The sequence below is a fragment of the Cibotium barometz genome, chromosome 24, assembly GCF_041138505.1.
Source record: "Cibotium barometz isolate CiBa-2024 chromosome 24, ASM4113850v1, whole genome shotgun sequence".
NCBI lineage: Eukaryota > Viridiplantae > Streptophyta > Polypodiopsida > Cyatheales > Cibotiaceae > Cibotium > Cibotium barometz.
The window spans coordinates 40,001,085-40,021,501 of record NC_141069.1 but is presented as its reverse complement, the minus strand read 5'-3'; the positions used below and the strand labels follow the sequence as shown (position 1 = coordinate 40,021,501).

Sequence of the window (20,417 nt, the reverse complement as noted above, 5' to 3'; positions counted from 1 at the left end):
ACATGCATGCATATACTCTCTCTCTCTCTCTCTCTCTCTCTCTCTCACACACACACACACACACACACACACACACACATGTACACACTGCACATACACTAATCTAAACGCACACTCTTCCTCCCACACAAACTATCTCCTACGTAGAAATTATCTGTCGTCTCTCTCGTCTCTCTCTCTCTCTCTCTCTCACACACACACACACACACACACATGTACACACCGCACATACACTAATGAAAACACACACTATCTCCTCCCACACAAACTATCTCCTACATAGAAATTCTCAACCTCTCTCTTTCTCTCTCTCTCTCTCTCTCTCACACACACACACACACACACTCTCTCTCTCTCTCTCTCTCTTCATGCACACTCTCTCACATAGAAACTCTCATGCACACACTCTCTCACATAGAAACTCTCATGCACACACACACACACTCTCTCTCTCTTCACGCACTCTCTCTCTCTCATGCACACACACACACATACACTGTCTCTCTTCACGACACTCTCACATAGAAACTCTCTCTCTCTCTCTCTCTCTCACACACACACACACACTTAAATAGATTTACACATATATATAATTTTAATTAATTAAATTTTAGATTAAATTTTAATGGTAGGGATGAGTGGTGAGGTGTACTCACTCTCAAATAAATGCATCTTTCATGTAATCTCTCTCTCTCTCTCTCTCTCTCTCACACACACACACACACACATGTACACTATTTATATATACATGCTTACATACCTATAGATACACATACATACATAATATATATAAGTGTGTGTATCTATAGGTATGTAAGCATGTATACAAAGATTTCATTGAAAGATGTGAGATGAGATCTTCTTAGATTCAAATTCAAAATTGCTTTGGAAGATGTGAGATTTGGCTCCTCCTCACGCTTGAAGGAGGAGTGGCCATTTTGAAATAGGCCCCCCTCCTTTGCCCACGTGGAGGGAGGGCCACTCTCCCTTAATCCTGTATAGATGTGGATGTCGATCCGGATAGGCTCCACTCAAATTTGATCCAATCTTCTCCGACTGTTTGTGGATCCTCCTACTGTCGAACGAATGCTTTGACGGATGGGTTTTCTGACCAATCCTCACTCAGATCGAGCTGAGATCTCCGACCTCTGACTTTTGGTTTGGCTCCTACTACCCATCATAGGAAGACAAATTCTCTGACACCGGTGATCCGTGACCCCCAGGATTAGCTGCAAGACATGAACTCCACCCCATGAGTAGATCGCCACCTACTTCTTCCCCTTCCACATTTCCTCTTAGCACGTTCTGGTTAGGAGGGTCTATGATGTTGGGTCAGAGGATTGACAACATCGTCAAAGTTGGTGTCAAATTTGGATTGACGAGCAACAGATGTGCTTAAGTTTAGCACTCTAAAAGTGTTAGATCACTACAACTCCCTGAGACTGCCAATAATGCAAATGATATATGATCAAGATCAAACATCAAACATAGCTTGGTGCCCACACCTCGGCGTCGTGCAACAGGCTTGGATGCTTCAAGTTACACAAACATTGGATTTACAAATCCAAGCCTCCACACGCTAGCCTTCATTTGGGGCCTTACATGCCTTAGATCAGTCCTAAATGTTTTTGGGGTGTCCCTTAGGCCCAGATCTATGCACACATCAAATTTCGTAGCATTCTAACAAAGTTGGTCTGCCGGCATATTTTGATGTCTGTTCCTAGGGCTAAACAAAATTTTGGTTGTGGAAGTGTGATTTTTTCATAAATATATTATAGTAGTCATATGTGTCATGTTTTGATAATATCCAAAAATTCTTGTGCCAAATTTTTGGAAAAAAAAACCAATATCATGATGATGAAATGTAATAATAATATCGATATTTACATTGAAATGTTATCTATACTATACACAACTTAATTGCACTTAAGTGTTATCCAAATTGCTTCATAGGATTGATATAAAAAATCATTACTCACACAAAAATCATGTCCATGAGAAGTTAAAATTACTATAAATTAAAGTACAAGGTAAAAATTTAATAGAACAAAGTGCTTAGTTGAAATCTGAGTACAAGGTATGAGGGACAAACTAAATACCATAAAGTGCTAAAAAAGTAAGGAGTACAAAGCTTGATTTAGTGTGCATAATGTTCCTCACACTAAAATATCTCCTAGCACCTATAGGTCCTCACATAACGTCAGGGTTGAGATTGAAGGCATCACTATTGTTGTGGATCCTATGAACCAACCGTAAATCCTTATCTTTGACGGTGATACACTTGGCATGGATAGCTGCCAATTGTCCATTATGCAATAAATCAACCAGATAATTTTTAGCTACTATTTGAGTTGCCATCAATGCTTAGGCTGACCCCAGTATTCAAGGGAGTTACTATAATGTTGTGCATAGTACCTCCTTGTAGATGTCTTTTGAAGATATTGCATCACTTCCCTGACCAGCCTTGCAAAAGAGGCCTTTGGTATAAGCAAGTCCGTTGCCTTTTGATACTTCCTTATCTCTCAGAGGAGGGCAATAGTGCTTGGTCTCCATCTCTGCTTTCTATGACGTGGTCGTGAAGGACCCATTGGAGCTAAAGCTAGAGCTGGACAAGCTCTTGCATTTGCAGAACCTGATGGTGGTGGAGCAGCATCACCATTGTCGGTGGATAGTGTACGTTCACTACTATCAATTTTGTTGTTAGGATTAGGAGGTGGTTGTGGTCATACTTTAATTGGGGTTTTATGAGCATACTTCTTCGTGCATGCCATATACTTCTTGAGAGTGAAGTGAAGTGAAGTGAGATGACTTTACCTTTCACACTTTATACTCACAAGTTTGATAAGAGATACTAAGGACAATATCATATGTATGTGTGTGTGTGTGTGTGTGTGTGTGTGTGTGTGTGTGTACATGCCATATACTTCTTGAGAGTGAAGTGAAGTGAGATGACTTTACCTTTCACACTTTATATTCACAAGTTTGATAAGAGATACTAAGGACAATATACATATGTATGTGTGTGTGTGTGTGTGTGTGTGTGTATACACACACACACACACACACACATTGGCACAACAACCAATTTCGGGGGTGCTTAAAAAATAAATAAATCTAATGCTAGATATGGCTTTAGGAGGCAAATGAGTCCATTTCTTTGGTGTTGAAACTTCAGCTTAAATTGAATTTTTTTGGCCATTACTCGATGTAAGAAGATTGAATGACCATGTTAGATCTTAATCCTAATGTGTAAAGATTAAATTTGACTATTGTGGTGATCCTTGCAATGTTTGAGCATAGCAAAACTAGTTTAAGTGTGTGTAAGATCTCTCTTTCTATGTGATAAATTTACATGAGGTATTATTTTTTTGTAATGCACATTTCAGTGACAAAATACAAGTTTGAAAGGTCTATATTTAAATGAGATAAATTTAAAAATTTGAGAATATCTCAAAGACTCATGTTGACCAGTCCCCAACCCATTTGAGAACCAAACCATCAGGTTTGAATTTTATACCAGGCGCCTGTTATTTGCCTTTGTGATCATTCTCGTTCATGTTGACTAGGTTTAATCCATCTTTAGATCCAATTCATCTATTTTAAATGTTGACTAGACTTAAAATTATACCAGTTCTAAACCCCTGATTTCAACTCAACACCACATGTTTCAGCATGGATTTGACCTTGAGACAATCTTAAGTTTGCACAGATTCATAGATTTAACAAGTCAAAGGTTTGAAATTTCTAGGTTTACAGTGATTTGAATTGATTCAAACCTAGTGGTTTTAAAGAGTATAACATGAGAAAAGATTTTACTCATAATGAGTGGATTTGAATGGACATTTTGGATTACAAATGCCATGCCAGGTCATGTTGTCATTCCCTATCTTCATGCACATTTTACATGGGTTGGTGGCACACAGTGAGGGGATATTTTGTTTTGAATTTCTTGAAATTTCAAGGAAAAGAATTGGCATAAGAACTTTATGCCATGATATATTTTCTATCATGAGAATTATTTAACAAAGGTAGGTGAGGCTAGCCATTGAAGGTAGCTTCTAGTACAAAATTAGATCCAACTACCACGAGAGGTCACGGTGGGTTAAATCTCTACTCATGATAGGTTAGAACTAGCCTTATGGAAACTTGATTTCTTGGCATGATTGTGTAATCATGTAAGCATCTAAAGAGCTATTTATGTAGGTTTTGTCTTGGTTCTTTTTGTTTTTTTGTTTTTGCTTGCTCTTTTGGACTAGTTTGGGGGTGTTTTATGTTCCTACTCCTTCAAAAAGGGTTTGTTGGATGGTTAATGGGTTAAATTTTACTGGTTTTTTTTTGCTCTTTTGCTAGCAAATGCATGCATTGCATAGATAAGAAATAAGACAACTTTCCACACTCAAACTCACAAGTTTAGAGCTTCAAACTAGGGATTTTGAGTGAATGATCTCCCTCCTATTCACCCAGGCTAAGAAATCCCAATGCAATGGAATCCAAACTTTCTCACAAGCCTAGAAATCATGCTAGTGGGCAAGAAAACCAAAGTTTTTCTCCTTCCAAAACTTGCAGTTTTAAATTTCCTAAAACCTATTAATGTAAATAGTATTGAACATAAGATCAAAAGCAATAATCAAACACCTAAGAGGCTCTAATATCATATGCCTTTTGGAGCGTGACCTCATAATTAACATTGGGAAATATTAGGTGATCCTAATAGCTTGAAATAAAATGGAATTGAGGCTCTAATATCATATGCCTTTTGGAGCGCGACCTCATAATTAACATTGGGAAATATTAGGTGATCCTAATAGCTTGAAATAAAATGGAATTGAGGCTAAGCCCCTAGTCCCCCCTCCCTTCCCCCTCTCGAGGCGAAAATGGAATTGAGGCTAAGGTCCTAGTCCCCCCTTCCCCCTCCCAAGGATGTAGTGCCTTATATGTTTGCTATATATGTTCAATGGTTTTTACCAGCCTTGCCAAATCATGTTTCCTTGGGAATTTCATTAAAGAGCCAAAAATGTAAATGCAAATTTTTATCTAGGTGCACCACCCCATTTGTGCCTAGTTCACACCACCCAAAGAGCTCCAGGTGTGGAGGAAGAGATTGCTTTGCTTTGATTGATGGAGGAAAGGAGAAGGATTTGTGCACTTTGGATCTCACTCACTATGCCCAAGAAATACCACAGCTCACCCAAATCCTTCATCTTAAACTTCTGCTTTTCAAAAGCATCCTGATAGCATGTATGTCTGCATCACTATCACCAGTGATAATCAAGTCATCCACAGATGACTAATAGCATGATCCCTCAGTCTGTCTTTTTCACATATAAGGAAAAATCTACATTGGATATCTGAAATCCAATGGTAGCAAGATACTCCCCGATCTTATTTGACCATGCTCTGGGTGCCTGGTTCAAGCCATACAGGGCTTTGCGTAACCTGCACACAAAATCTGGATGTGCATCACTCTCACAACCTGGTGGCTGTATCACATGTACACTTCTTCTTATACAAATCACCATGCAAGAAAGCATTCTTTACATCCATTTGATGTAAAGATCAACCCTTCACTCTGTAGCCATAGCAATGATAGCTCTAACGGTTGCTATTCTTGCAACCAGGTTGAATGTCTCCTTATAGTCTATGCCATAAGTCTGTGCATAGTCCATTTGAACCAATCTTGCCTTGTACATGCTCACTGAACCATCAGCATTGTGCTTGACTTTATACACCCACTTACATCCAATTGCCTTCTTTTCCTTAGGCAAAGGCATTAACTCCCATGTTGTATTTTCATCCAATGCTGCCAAAGGCAAAGGCATTAACTCCCATGTTGTATTTTCATCCAATGTTGCCATAGGCAAAGGCACTAACTCCCATATTGTATTTGCATCCAATGCTGCCATCTCCTCATCCATGGCATCTTCCCATTTCTTATTTCCAATTGCCTGCTCAAAGCAAGTGGGCTCAACCTCATGTATTACTTTTACCATGTAAGCATAATGATGGGCTGTATATCCATCATATCTCAACTTGTCAACAGGGTATCAAACCCTCGTAGACTTGCGTACACCTGGATCACTACCAAGTGTCCTCAAAACAGTCCTAGTTCTCCTTACACCAAGAGTAACCACAGATGGAATGCCAAGCTCCTCATCAAGGCTCTACTCAGAGCCACTAAAGTCACCATGCACATATGAGTGACCTGCTGACAGATCAGGCACAAAAGGTTGACATACCTTTTCCTTCCCTTTCCATGATACATGTGTACCTACATCATTCCTCAACCTGCCTGACCATGGGCTAACATTGGATCCACTTCTCGAGGACTCCCTTGGTCCACTCAGCACCTGTGATTGTTGCTCTACATGTGGTGCAACATCAGCACTTCTTACATCTGCATCTTTTGTTTCCTTCACTACTGGTGTATACCAGCTACTCATCTCATCGAAGACAACATCTTTGCTTACTCGCATCTCACGAGTGGTAGGGCTATAGCATCTATAACCTTTTTGCTCCATAGCATAACCAATGAAGATGCATTTCTCTGACTTTGGATCCAACTTTGTTCTCACTTCATCAAGAACATGTACATATGCAATACACCCAAACACTTTCAAGTGGGACACATCTGGTCTTATGCCTGTAAACTTCTGTTCAGGAGTCATACCATGAATAGCTGTAGTGGGTGTCTTGTTCATAATGTACATAATAGTTGCTACTGCTTCTGCCCAAAAATAATGTGACATATTCTTTTCAGCCACCATCAAGGCACGTGCCACTTCTGTAATGTGCCTGTTTTTCCTTTTTGCAACACCATTATGTTACGGAGTGTACCTGCACGTAAAATGCCTCTTGATTTCTTGCTTTCTTAGGAAATCGCTAAACTCATTGGAGAAATATTTTCCCCCACCATCTGATCTTAGGCATTTTATTTGCATACCTTTTTTCTTCTTGACCAAGGCTTTAAATCTTTGAAAGTGAGCAAACACCTCACTTTTCTCCTTCATGAAATAAACCCACACTTTCCTAGTGTGGTCATCAATGAATGTAACATAGTACCTGCAACTTGTAATAGTTACAGTCTTGGTCAGTCCCCATACATCTCAATGTATGACATCCAATGGCCTTGCACTGACATGCTTTTCATGTGGGAAAGCATGTTTGGCCTGCTTACCCAGTTGGCATGCTTCACATACCTTATACATACGGTCAACCTTAAACTTTGGCAAACCTGCAACAATATTTTGGGCTTGCATAGACTTCAGTTGCTATACCTTCACATGACCAATGCGCTTGTGCCATATGTCCATATATGTAACAATGACACCTGTTCTATGCGCAAACATGGCTGCCTTTATCTCAGGCATGTTCACATCCAAAGTAAACATCCTGCCATTTCTGTTACCCTTTGCAACTAAGTGACACTTATTTTTGAAGTCTTCCACAAAACATCCTTGAGGATTAAACCTCACTTGTATACCCTGCTCAACCATCTGTCCAACAGAAACCAGGTTCTTTGTAATATTCGGAACATGAAGTACATCAACCAAGTACTTCATTTTGCCATCTTGCATAGACAATGACACTTTACCAACATGCGCAATGGGATGCGCAGTATCATCACCTGTTTCTACATAACCTGGTTTTTCCATTTTTTGCATATCTCTAAACCACTCAGCATGACTGGTCATGTGGTTAGAGGTGCTAGAATCCACATTCCATATATATTGAGATCCTGACAATTGGTCATTGTGAACTTCCAGGCATGGAAGTTATTCTTATCCACACTAACAGTCTTATTAATTCCGTCAAACATGTTTTCCTATAGTAATCAAATAACTTGCAAACAGACAACTTCTGTATACAACTTGTAATACAGCAGTATCTTCTATAACTGTTTGCAACGATACTTCAGCAGCACAGCCTGTGTGTCACCAAATGTGGCAAGAGTACATGTACATACACCCAGGATCAATAATACATGTGCAAACCCTGTCTGCACTTCCAAAATGCACTGCGCTGCACTTCAATAACCAGATTTTGAGCAAAAATAATTCTCTACCAAAACTTTCAAAAAACTACTGAAAATATCATGCAGTGATGAAACGGGGCCCATAATGCACCCAAAACACGAATCCGGTTGAAAAAACTATGTTTAATAGGACATTGTACCTACCCTGTAGCTCCACTCCCACGAAGACAGCTCCTCAATCGGAGATGTGTAGCTCCCAGAGCTACTGAGGGGGTGTTGTACCTAAACCAAGAAGGGGAAAGAGATGATGGTGCTCTTACCCGTGTAGTACCACTTCCTTCCTTCCTTGCTTGTTCTTGCCTCTTGCTTGCCTCCTTAGCTCTCACACGAACCAGGCTCTGATACCATAAAGAGAATGTGGGGGAGAGGGAGAGCTTCAAACCCTAGCAAGCAAATACACACACACAAGAGAGAGCAAGACACAAGAGAGATGGATAGCTGAATTTTCTTCTTCTCTACTCAACCAACATAACATAAAGATAAGAGTACACACTATATGGGTTAGTACTCAACTACTACAACATACAAGGGTCGGTCTATAATGTGAACCCGATTAAATGAGCTGGCGCTATAACTATGCTAGTCTCCAGTAATCCAAAATGGCTGTCACACAGCCTGTCATCCCACTGGATGCATATCACCCATAATCTCACCAACCATGCCAGTGGTGTAGATGTGGAAGCTATCACCTAGGCGGGTCATCAATGTCCACCGCCGTAGCACTAGTTGAGCTCGATATCTCAACACACTCTTGACCAAGCAAATTGACAATCTCTTCAATGTCTACCACCTTGCACATGTACATTGTTGGTATTCGTGTGCAAGTAATGGCCCGAAACATGTGGGCAAACACATGCATAGGGCATGCCTAGCTAAGACCAACCGATCTTAAGGCCTTTATGTACTTTAAAGAAGAATGTATATCATTTTGGCCATCTTTGCTTTAAGAGCAACAATAGTCCAAACATCAAGCATTGGCCATTCAGCACTAGAGAGGGAAGGAGAGGGGATTTCTAGAGAATACACCATCCCTAATGTGCGCGTGTACACCATAGAATGTTCCTGTTAGGGTCCTTATGGGATGCTCCTCAATGATGTTGGAAGGGAAAATATCTAGAAAGAGGAAGCTGTCAAATAAAGTTGAAAAGAACACTTCACATACCATGTACACTAACGTACTAAAGTGAAAGTATATAGTTGCAAGGGAAACGAGGACTATGACGATGTGGGCTCAAAGAAATTTTCGATGCCGAGTACACATGTTTCACTAGGGCCACCAATCCATCATACCTTGTTTCCTTGAATCCTAGTAAATGCCCCTTTCAATGGTGCTTAACCACATCTCGACGTCAGACTCGATATGCAGTCTAGTGGCACTGGGCTGCAAATACACCCAATCTCCCTTTTGAAATTGTTTTTCAACCCAAGCATTGTGTTCATCCCTCGTATTGTGCATGAGCAGAGCCCCAACCTCGTCCCTTGGCCTTCTCCTTGACAAAGATGCACTACCCTCCATGGTGTGTTCTGTTAGAAAGGTTTCATGGGCGAGAGAGAGAGAGAAAGAAGGTTGCACAGTACACATTTGAGGTTGTTGGGGAGAGGGAGGTAGATGTGGGTGTGAGGAGATTCGAATGTGTACACGCGCGTGTGATAGAGATAGAGAAGGCTGCAAATCCGAGCACAGTAGAGAGAGAGAGAGAGAGAGAGAGAGAGAGAGAGAGAGAGAGAGAGAGAGAGAGAGAGAGAGAGAGAGAGAGAGAGAGAGAGAGAGAGAGAGAGTTGCACAGTAGAGAGATAGGTTGAAGATCTACTCATCACAGTATAGAGAGAGAGAGAGAGAGAGAGAGAGAGAGAGAGAGAGAGAGAGAGAGAGAGAGAAGGTTGCATGGTAGAGAGAGGATAAGCTATGGAGATTTGAGGTTTGGGGTGAAGAGGATGATGTTGGAGAGAAGAATAATGTGTAGGGAGAGAAATCTGAGGTGAAAAAAGAAGTTTTTTGATATAATATGGTTTGGGTTGGGTTTTAAGAGGGAAAAATACACTTTTCAATTTTTTTGAAAAATCCTATTTTTAAGGGTTTTTTGATCCACGAGATTGATGGGGCTGAAATTGGTGGAGCCCTCTACTTTTTTGCTTTATGGCACCCTCCTACTTTTTGCACTCCACCTCCCTAATTTATGAAGGCCTTTCTCTACTTTTTGAACCCCACAAATGTAGTAATGAGGGAGACAAGCCTAGTTGCCCCCCTACTTTTGGAGGAGACCAAATGTGCACACTCCTCTCTTCCTATTGGTCTATTGCTAATGAAGGTCATTAGCAAAGGGCCCAAAATATGTCCAAAGGTTTCAATGGATTAAAAATCAACCGATCAGAAAGATAACAATCTAAAAAGAGAAGCAATGTAGATAACTAGTAATATGAAATATGGACGATTTGTAAGGCAGATTGGTGATCTGAACTAGTGCCTTGGGATCGGTGATTAGAATCTAACAATTTTGAAATTGATGATCTGGATTTGGGATTGATGATCTGATTGTGTATTAAAGATGGTGGTTGGCATCGATTTTTGTGTACTTTCCAAGTACAATAGGGGTCTTTACACAACTTTATGGTCTCTTACAAGGGAATAGTTGATTGGTGCCTTGACAGCCTCCTTTTTGTGTGGAAATGGAGATTATTTACCAATGAGACAATCCCTCATCACCCACTTTAAACTATGGTCGATCTGGATGCAGATTCAATGATTTGAAAGCTGGACAATCTCGAACTTGGTCGATGATTCAAAATTTCCACAATGAGCAAAAAACACAATTTTTGAGGATTTTGAGAATTTTAGGGTTTTTTCTGGATGTTTTTTATTTTTTGACTTCGTCCTAGCATGTCCTAGCATGATACATTGGGTTACTCGCCAATTGTATATCAAACTCCCTACAATGTACATAGTAGGGTCCTCTAAAAGATCACCTGTATCTGCAACTAATTTTGTATTATGCTTCTCTTTAGGTGTCATGCCTTGAACTACTACAGTGGTGGGGGTTATGTTCATAATATAAACTACAATTGCTACTACTTCAGACCAAAAATAATGAGGCATCCCTTTCTCATTCATCAATACACGGCGGATTACTTCTACAATATATACATGTTCTTCCTTTTTGCAACCCCATTTTGTTGTAAGGTATACCTACATGTGAATTACCTCTTTATTTCATGCTATCTTAGATAATAACTGAATTCATTGGAGAAATATTCTCCCCCACTATGATCTTAGACATTTTATGTGCATGCCTTTGTCTTTCTCAACCATAGCTTTTGAAGCTTTAAAAGTGCATAAACACTTCACTTTGTTTTTCTCAACCATAGCCTTGAAGCTTTAAAAGTACATAAACACTTCACTTTTCTCTTTCATGAAGTAAACACACACCTTCCTAGCGTGTGATCATCAATGAAAGATACATAATATTGGTATCCTCAAAATGATGCCATCTTTGTTGGTCTCCAAATATCAGAATGTACCACATCCAAAAATCTTTTACTTAACATTCTTATCATGCGAAAATGCATGCTTAGACTATTTCCCAATTGGCATGCTTCACAAATAGGGCTTCTTCTCCAAAGTCAAGGAAACCTCAAGGTTATCAAATTGAATGCCTAGCAAGGCTGTAAATTTTAGGGTTATGAGGCACACATACATATGTAGAGCCAAATGATTTAACCAATGAATGGTTAATCTTGGCATTGGATTTATGGCAAACTATGGATAATTGTATTTGTAATCTTAACTCTATTGGCTTTTATAGAGCTCACTTTGCATTGTGTGGTTGGTTGTGCTTTTCTGTTTCATGCATTAAATTGGAAGGAATTATTTTTCAAGAGCCATTAGGAGGAGTAAGATAGATAGCATGTGATATAGTTTGCGAATTGCCCTTAATGAGTTTGTAGGACTGCTCGAAAAATTTCAAAGTTTAGTATAGTTCCACTTTTTTGGGAACATAAATATAGTTATATTTATATGTTAAGTACAACCATATACAAAAGACCTCTTTTTACAACTACAACTCCCATCCTACTTCCAATCACTATTAAGTAGGTTATAAATTTGATCCCCACCTCTCCTACTTCCAAAGGCCAGAAATGTATAGACAGGCTGCTTCTCCTTCAAATACCATCTTCTAGTTTTAGGTCCAAACTTTGGGCAATTATCTTCAGGTCTTTCCCTGTGTAACCCTGCAACATGTCAGATTTGTTAGGTTACCCTAGTATGTACTAACATCTCAACAGCTTGAAAGCAACTCAACCTATCCCACTTTGTAAGCCTCAACAAAAGAATTAGCATTTATTTTATTAACATAATATACAGACCAACATTGATTCACACATCTATACATCAGCTCTACCACATCCCCAGCCCCTGTCTTGACTCTTTTTAAAACACTAGCCAATTCCCGGAGTTCCAAATATCCTAGAGACAGCAATATCTAATAAGACTAAAGACTAAATTAATAGCCCCTTCAGCTTCAGTCAATCTCCCCAACAACCAATCCCTCCAAGTCCCTTTTACTCCTATGCAAGATACATTTTAATTTTTAAAAATACCTTACAATCTTGAAAACTGAAGTTTACTTAATGACTAGTTTTGCACCTGCACTCTGCTGTGGCACTGCCCTCACCCGTGCACATTACGCTCTTTGTACACCCCTGCCAGGTGGTTAAAGGATGAGGAGAGGAGATGGTTTTAGAGCTAAAGAGAGTGACCCGTGGCGAGGGGAAAACTTTGTGTGTAATAGAATACTAGTCCTCAACCGCTGTGGTATGTAAGAGGACCCAACAATGAAGCGTTTGAAAATTTTTTGGGGGCTCATTGTAATTAGCCAGCCCATTGCTCCACGTTCCAAGATTTCTCTTTTCTCTTCTCTCCTTGTCCCAAAGTTGTCCATGGTTAATATTTAATAGATATAACATAATATAAAGTTCCATGGGGAGGGTATTCATAGAGGCTATTCACACGCTGGCTAAGGCTACCGGAAGGCTACGTGTGAACAACCTCTGGTGTGACGTCATGTTACGTCCCGTGGACTTCAGAAGAGTACAATTCCGGAATGTTCGATCCGTTCATTGAAGTTCTCGAAATTAGACTTAGCGATCGATAGGCAAGTTAATTAGGGTTTGCAGAGAGAAGTTCTAGGATTAACAGATACTGCACTTGTGAAGGGTTAGGGTTTCAGGTTATCAATTTTTAGGTTCTGCAGGTTGGAGGGTTTGCAGGATCTAGTAGTTTAGCAGAGAGTTGTAACGGATTAGGTTTCTGCAGGTTTTCCTGTGCAGATTAGGGCTTTACAATGAGCAGAAGAGCGCGCACCCGCTACATGAGGGTTCTGAGAAGGGGTGATTCCCCACTGCTGTGTGGTGCTTGGGCGGCCGGCCCGGACTCCCACAAAGAGGAGGTCGGACATATAGTCTTTGGGAAATCCACAAGTGAAACCGCTTCCGATGGTAGCTTGGAGCTCGATCGCTATGACTTCAAGGAGGATTTTCTATCCGACGCTGTAAGTGGCCATTTGATCTTGCATGAGTGGTCTCCTTTGAACAGAAGAAAATGCCAGTATTGTGCTCTTAGAAAAAGGGATTTTGTGTGTGTGTGTGTGTGTGTGGAACTGGAACTGGAACACCCCCCCCGCCCCCCCCATCCCCCCCCCAACACACAGACACACACAGACACATCCCAGAAACCGATAATCAAAGATGCAATTACTATCCATGGAAAGGCAAAGTGTCACGATTGTCAACTCAGAGGTGTGGGTGGTGGTAGCACACACTCAGATGGGGGCACTTGGACCATGCACCGATGGTGCCACAGCAAGAGGCACAAGGTGGCTAAAGAACAGAAAATTGGCCGGCCTGCCCACACAGGGACACGCTTATTGATTCAATCTTGTCTGGTGGCTATTTGCCGGCTGCCATTGTCAGACATTGTTCCCATACAGATCACTGAATATGTGGAATGTGACAGAGCATTCATACAATGGAGCCTGACAAGTGCACCAATTACCCACCATTCCTTGACTTCAGCTGATTTCCAAATCTTTTCCACTTTCAGCAATAAGAAGGAGTGATAAACAATGCCTGGGATCAATCGCTCTGAAAGGAGGTAACGCTATTAAGGGGATTCAACCACCATGCCTCGCTCATATCAGTCTGTGGAAAGGCCTCATGGTGCTTGGCAACTGCTCTGGAGTCCCCCTTAAACTTACTCAACATGAAAGACATGCTTTGTTTGCTGACATGAAACATCACTGGTTGGCTTTGTTGTCAAAAATGATTAAAGTAAAGATTTGTTTGCTATAGAACATGAAAGATGGTTTTGTATGCAGATTCATGTTGCTGCAGAAGAAGATTTGCCCCAAAGCATAGCAGTTCATCCTGGAGGGGATGGCGTTGTATGCTCATTTCTGAATTCTTGCAAGTAAAGGCAGGCTGATTCAAAATCCTTTGTAGGCAGGTGTAATTGAAATCTCACACACACATGTACGCAAGCACACACATAACCACGGATGCTGGTAATATTGCTTGGTAGCTTTATTGTCAGGAGCACATGTATTCAAGGGTGTTACATCCTTGTGTGGGAAGGTTTTCGGATGCACATTGAAGCACTTCTTTGTTGCACAGGCTTTACGAGCTGGAAAGAATGGAACATCTTAAGCTCAAAGCCTCTGATCAAAACCTTGTCCCCTTGCAAGGCATCGGACCCCAAATCAACCTTTTGTTCAGTGCTGATGGGTCTAGACTTGCAGCTGGTGGAAAGGTAAGGCTTGGGTTCAAAATTGTACGTTACTAGGGGCGATTTCACTCATCACATTCGTCCACTGCCGGACAGGTTTTTATCAACATTTTTAACGCTCTGCCTGATGGGTTGGAGGATGCTTGGATGCTATCAATTTGCTAACTGGGTTCGATACCTGACATCTGATTGGGCGTGTGGATTATAATGAATTTCCCGCAGGACGGGCATCTACGAGTGTTTGAGTGGCCAAGTTTGAACATCTTATTTGATCAGCCTGAAGGCTGCAAGTTCCTGAGTAGCCTTGACATAAGGTGACTAAAATTTTCAAAAGCTTTTGTATCCAAAGCTATATAACACCGTTTCATCACGAGCTTTGCATTATGATGGCAGCTTAGATGGGGCTTTTTTAGCTTCAATACCAGATGGTGGGAATTTGTGCCGTGTCTGGGAGATTGAGAGGTCAATTATTGTAACAACAATATTGCACAGAAATAAGGTTTGCTTCATATGGCATAGAAATGTGGTCTATATTGGAAAGTAACAGTTCTAAGATTTGTTTTGACTTCACCAGTGGTGCATACATTTGTGCTAGAGGCCTTGAGATGTTATGTCCATTTTGGACTTTTGAACTTGTCTTTTGGCTTCACGGCAGGGTGAAGCATTCGGCTCATGTAGGTTTTCAAGGGATGGAACCAAGCCATTTCTATTCATAACCATCACAAAAGGTTTGTAAATGTTACTCACTCTCACCTATTAAACATCACAAGGCGACTTGTGTGGGCCATCCATGTTATAAAGAGCTTTCCTTTTTGTTGGAATAGGTGGACAAGGTGCCGTTGGAGTCTGGGACATGGAAGCGTGGAACAAGGTGGGCATAAAGACGTTCTCAAAAGATGTCATTACTGCATTTGCCTCCAGTCACGATGGCAAGCGGCTTGCAGTGTATGTGCTTGGGCTTTCTAATGATCAAGAGATAGTTTGCCACAAGTGTTTCTTGTATTTCAGCTCATTGGTTTTGCTGCAGTGGAAGTGCTGCTGGGGACATATATGTCATTGAAGTCAAGAAAATGCAGACGGTTGAGCTCGTGAAAGATGCACATCTATCAGCAGTTACAGCATTGGAATTCTCTCCAAATGGCAGGTGAGCTTCTCTGTCCTAGTTTATAGGCAATAGAACTTTCATCATGCACGGGCCTCTGCTGATGGTGGCATGTCCTCTGCTACAACCAAATTTAGTGTGGTCTAAGGAAGGATTGCATTTGCAATTACATGGATTCTTTCATTACTGTTGTGTGTGTATATGCTTTTCAAATGATTTCTTTTTGGTGCCATGCATGCATGTCTAATTACCCCTAAAGCTGATAACATTGCACTTTCTTATAAGGTGAATTTGGGCATGTTCCTGGATTCATCTAGGTATATATATATGGCAATCTAGACGTACATTTGTGGGATCGTGCGTGGTTTGTTTGATGTTCTTCGTTTACAGCAATTGTTAATTTTTAGATTTGGAGATTTGCAGAGCATTTTTGTCAATGTCTTCTGATTCCACTGCAAGAGTGACCAAATTCAATGTGGTGAAGGAGTGGAAAGGTATGGAGGTTAAAAAGATGCATGTTTCATAGAGGTGTCTAGCTGTTGACAACTCGGCATCAAATTTAAGATCTACTGTGCTTTTTATGTAGCTTACTGATGTAAATGCTTCCTGTTGTTTGGCAGAGTGGCAGATTTACTTGCTGTTGATAGGCATGATTCTGGCTTCTGCAGTTCTCTTTTATGTATTCTTTGAGCATTCTGACTCATTTTGGAATTTTCCTTTGGGACGAGACCAGCCTGCAAGGCCGCCTCCTGAGGCAATATATGGAAGTGTACCTGAATTTGATGGGGGAGAGTTCATGTAGGACTGGAGGAGATATGTAGGTATACTTGAACTTTGAACAGAGAAAGGAGGCAAACATGGGAATTTAACATAGGACCATAAGTTTTTTTTGTCATGGATAATTACCATATGTTGGATAATTACCATTTTTTTTGCTAAACAAATCCTCGCCTAACATTCCAGGAGTAGCAAATCTCAATATTAATTTTAATTTGTGTAGTTACTATGATGCACTAGGCATACCCATTGTGTTGGCGTCAACAAACTGCTGCAATTACTCGTCAAATGCCACATGTACACAACTGTCCAGTGATAAAGCCATCACCACAAATCAACAAACGTGGAGTATCATCATGCAATAGAATGCTTGGCTTGGTTTCCTTTTGAGTGCTTGCCTTCACATTTCCTAGTAACCTGAGAGGAAATTGATAGAACAGTGTAGAGTGCGTTCCTAGTAACTTGGAGCATTATGGTAGTCCGAACTTGGCATGTCTTGCTCCCTCAGCAAGCGGCACGTCTTGCTCCCCATTCAGTGCATTTGGAACTCCTAAAATTGAAAAAAATGCCTTGAAGAATTAGGTTAAAGGTTTGAAATTTGGATAGTAATAAAAGCCTTCAAAAATTCTAAAATTTTCATTTGTTAGTTCTTCACATTTGGGTGGCAGTGTCAGATCCTCAATAAGTTTGCCATGTACGTGGATAGGCAAGGCAAGAAGCCTTACATCGACGATCTTTCGTTTAGTGGGTGCTACCACCCTTGTAGGCCCACGCCACTATAGACCATAGGGTCTTAAAGACCCTTGTCACTCAAGAGAGATCCACGGTCACCATGCATTGAAGATTGCTTGCACGAATCTTGACCATCCATCTTCAAAGTAAACCCGGCTAAATAAACTATGTCGGCACATCACAAAGTAATATAATGGCTTGAAACCACATGTTTCCATTGCTTGAAGGTATAGTGTAGTGGTAACATGTTCCCATGGGAGATCCTAGGTCTCAAGTTCAGACCCTCTTTTGCACATAACATCCTGCTCCAAAATTTTTAAACCGCAAACCCAAATTCACTCGCATCCTATGAGGTAGTGTACTTGTTCGAGTTTACTTTATCCAATGTTTACTTGTTTGAGTTTACTTTATTCGACAGCGCAAAAAAGGTGTCTTGATTTAGATCAATGCCATTCATTGATATCATATGACAAGGGTCTTTAACACCTCCTCCTGGTAGATAGTATTGAGGCTGTCCTTCTCTAGCCCACCCACAAGGTGCATACAAATCTTGTTGCTTTAATTTTTTCCCAGTAAAGCCTCTAATTTTTGCACCACTTTGGAGCTCTAGCCTAGTTTGGAAATACCATGCAAGTAATGAGAAAAATTGTTCAATCAATTTTTTAGGTTCATTTTTATTTTAAAAAATAGTGAGTATACTGTGAGCTTCAAAGATCAACACATAAGAATTGGATCAATTTGCAATCTTGATCTTATTTGGAGGAAAAATTTAATACTATAAGAAAGAGAGATTACTAAACTCTAAAGAGGACATTAAAGTATCTACACTATTTATAGAGTAGCATGGTGTGTTGCAAAGTTATGAGGTGCTTATCACCCTGGCGCAAACATGGCATCAAATTACATAAATTGTTTCTGTCAAAGTATAACCATTGCCTTTGCCTTTCTCGGCATGTTGCGTTGTGTTCATCTACAAATAAGGAGATACATTCATATAAGTAGACACACTTACTCCTTTACTCACGTTTTAAAAAAAATGAGTAATTGGACTTGTGATTAGATCCTTCCTAGTATTATTTTTAAAAAAATCACCCAAAAACACACACTTTAAAAACTTTCATTTCATGACATTTTTCAATTTCTACTTTCAATCTTTGTTATTTTCTCTCTAATTTAATTTGGAGTCAGTTTTTTAACTTTTTTTTTTTGGGCATTTTTTAACTAGTACATGTGGACTTTATATTTCAAAAGGCTATTATAATGATTGTGAAAGAATTGCAATGTGCGGTATCTATTAGACTATAAGAGAGATAGTTGGTTCTAAGTTGTTTGTGTTGTAGTATAATGAGGTGCAATTTTTCTTCAAATTTTTTCATCCAACTTTGGACATAATGACAGTTTTTGATAAAAATATATTTAAAGAACGATTTTTTCCAAATTGATGTTTCATTTACTCCATTTTTCTTTATTGTTCACATTTTTCTTTACTGTTCACATATTCATCTTAATAATCTTGAAACCTATAAATAGATTGTTCGTTTTATGCATCTGTTTTCTATATATTTATATATTCTATAGGACTAACATATATAATTATTTGATGGAATGCATTACTTAATCCAAAAATTATCTTAATCGGTTTAAAAATAAGCATTGTGTATTTTTTTGAAAAAAAACTAAGAAAATTATGCTAAGGGTATAAAGGATTCTTCTTGGAAAAAAGTTTATACTTACCCATTCGATCCATAATTGTTCTAAATGTATTTGGTGACATAAATTTATTTGATCAATAGACACCTTGTAAAATAAAGTATACAAATATTTAGGTCTATTAGGTAAATTTTTAAAAAGATGAGTTGTTTTTTAATTCAAATTTAATCACAAGAAACCTTATGTGTTTGTTTTTCTCCATTTGATCTTAATTTGATTTTGATTTTAATTTTGATCTTTGTGTTACTAAAATATTGCTTTTAAAATTTTGATATTATGCTATAAATATTTGAAATAATAAATTTATTAATTTAAAAGAATATATATGAATAAATGTATATTCAAAAGAATATAAATTTATGAATTTAAAAGAATATATATGAATAAATATATATCGAAAAGTTGATTAAAAAAATTATTGCCAAGCATGGATATCAATGCACATAGAGCATACCCTTACCACTTTTAATAATAAGAGCTTAACGTGATAATAAAATTGCATCTTTCCTCTTGTACATAGAAAAAATGCGCCCTTCTATGAGCTAAAAGCTTACCACTCCCATTTCAAAATCTATCGATCTTAGTATCATGCCACAATTCTTCCAGTCCACTCAAAATTGAGAAGATTTTTAGCCCATCATTTGGATTCGGGTTCTCTTTCCCATGGGGGACTATTTGGCAGCAATTTAACCACCTCATGGTTTCACCTGCCTGACCCGACCTATCATAAGGCGCTGCCATCTTAGAGGTCGATCAGGCACCTATCTTTTGTAAAATGGTGTTGGAACATATAAAGTGGCCTTTCCTTGAGCTTAATGTCAAATAGAGAAATCTTCGTGTACATGCTTGCTTATTAGGACTAGTAATAGTGGCGATACCATTTTTAAGTGTGGCCAACCTAGTGTGAAATCTAGTCATTGTTACTATAAGTCATTTTTGACACTAAGCAATACACATTTGTTCCCTTACAATAGAATACTTGTGAGCTCCCCTTCTTCCCTATTGTTGCTTGCTTGTGCTCTATTGAATCTTGCATACGTGATGGATGCTTGCTGGTATTGATTGTAGGTTGCTCCTCTCATTAGCTTCTTCTTCATCCGGCTTTTGTGAGAGACAACCACCGGCGAAGGACATTCTCTTCTTGCATCCATCTAGGTATAGAGAGCTCTTTCTTCACCCCCATAGTTGTGTGTTAAACCACTCCGTAAGTTAACATGATTTTGCATGCCTGATTACCATAAGATGCTTTGCTATCTTACTTGCACGAATGGGCACTTATCTTTTGT

At 39.5% G+C, this 20,417-nt stretch overlaps 1 protein-coding gene across 2 annotated transcripts; it reads left to right on the top strand.

Moving 5' to 3' along the window:
• Positions 1 to 13,164: 13,164 nt before the first annotated feature.
• Positions 13,165 to 16,856, top strand: PHF1 (phosphate transporter traffic facilitator1). 2 transcript variants are annotated; one of them, XM_086818611.1, is made up of 10 exons: positions 13,165 to 13,578; positions 14,404 to 14,495; positions 14,699 to 14,834; positions 15,033 to 15,124; positions 15,204 to 15,309; positions 15,466 to 15,538; positions 15,635 to 15,755; positions 15,838 to 15,954; positions 16,336 to 16,406; positions 16,533 to 16,856. In XM_086818611.1, the coding sequence occupies exons 1-10, from the start codon at positions 13,372 to 13,374 to the stop codon at positions 16,712 to 16,714; spliced, it is 1,197 nt and encodes a 398-aa protein (XP_086674737.1). In that variant the 5' UTR covers positions 13,165 to 13,371; the 3' UTR covers positions 16,715 to 16,856. The 2 variants fall into 2 exon arrangements, with proteins under 2 accessions (XP_086674737.1, XP_086674738.1); XM_086818612.1 differs by having other exon boundaries at positions 16,320 to 16,406.
• Positions 16,857 to 20,417: the final 3,561 nt, after the last annotated feature.

Coding starts and splice junctions, on each gene's coding strand:
- PHF1 (XM_086818611.1), top strand. CDS start 13,372: ATGAGCAGAAGAGCGCGCACCCGCTACATGAGGGTTCTGAGAAGGGGT. Junction 15,756..15,837: donor GATGGCAAGCGGCTTGCAGT/GTATGTGCTTGG, acceptor GTTTTGCTGCAG/TGGAAGTGCTGCTGGGGACA. Junction 15,955..16,335: donor GAATTCTCTCCAAATGGCAG/GTGAGCTTCTCT, acceptor GGAGATTTGCAG/AGCATTTTTGTCAATGTCTT.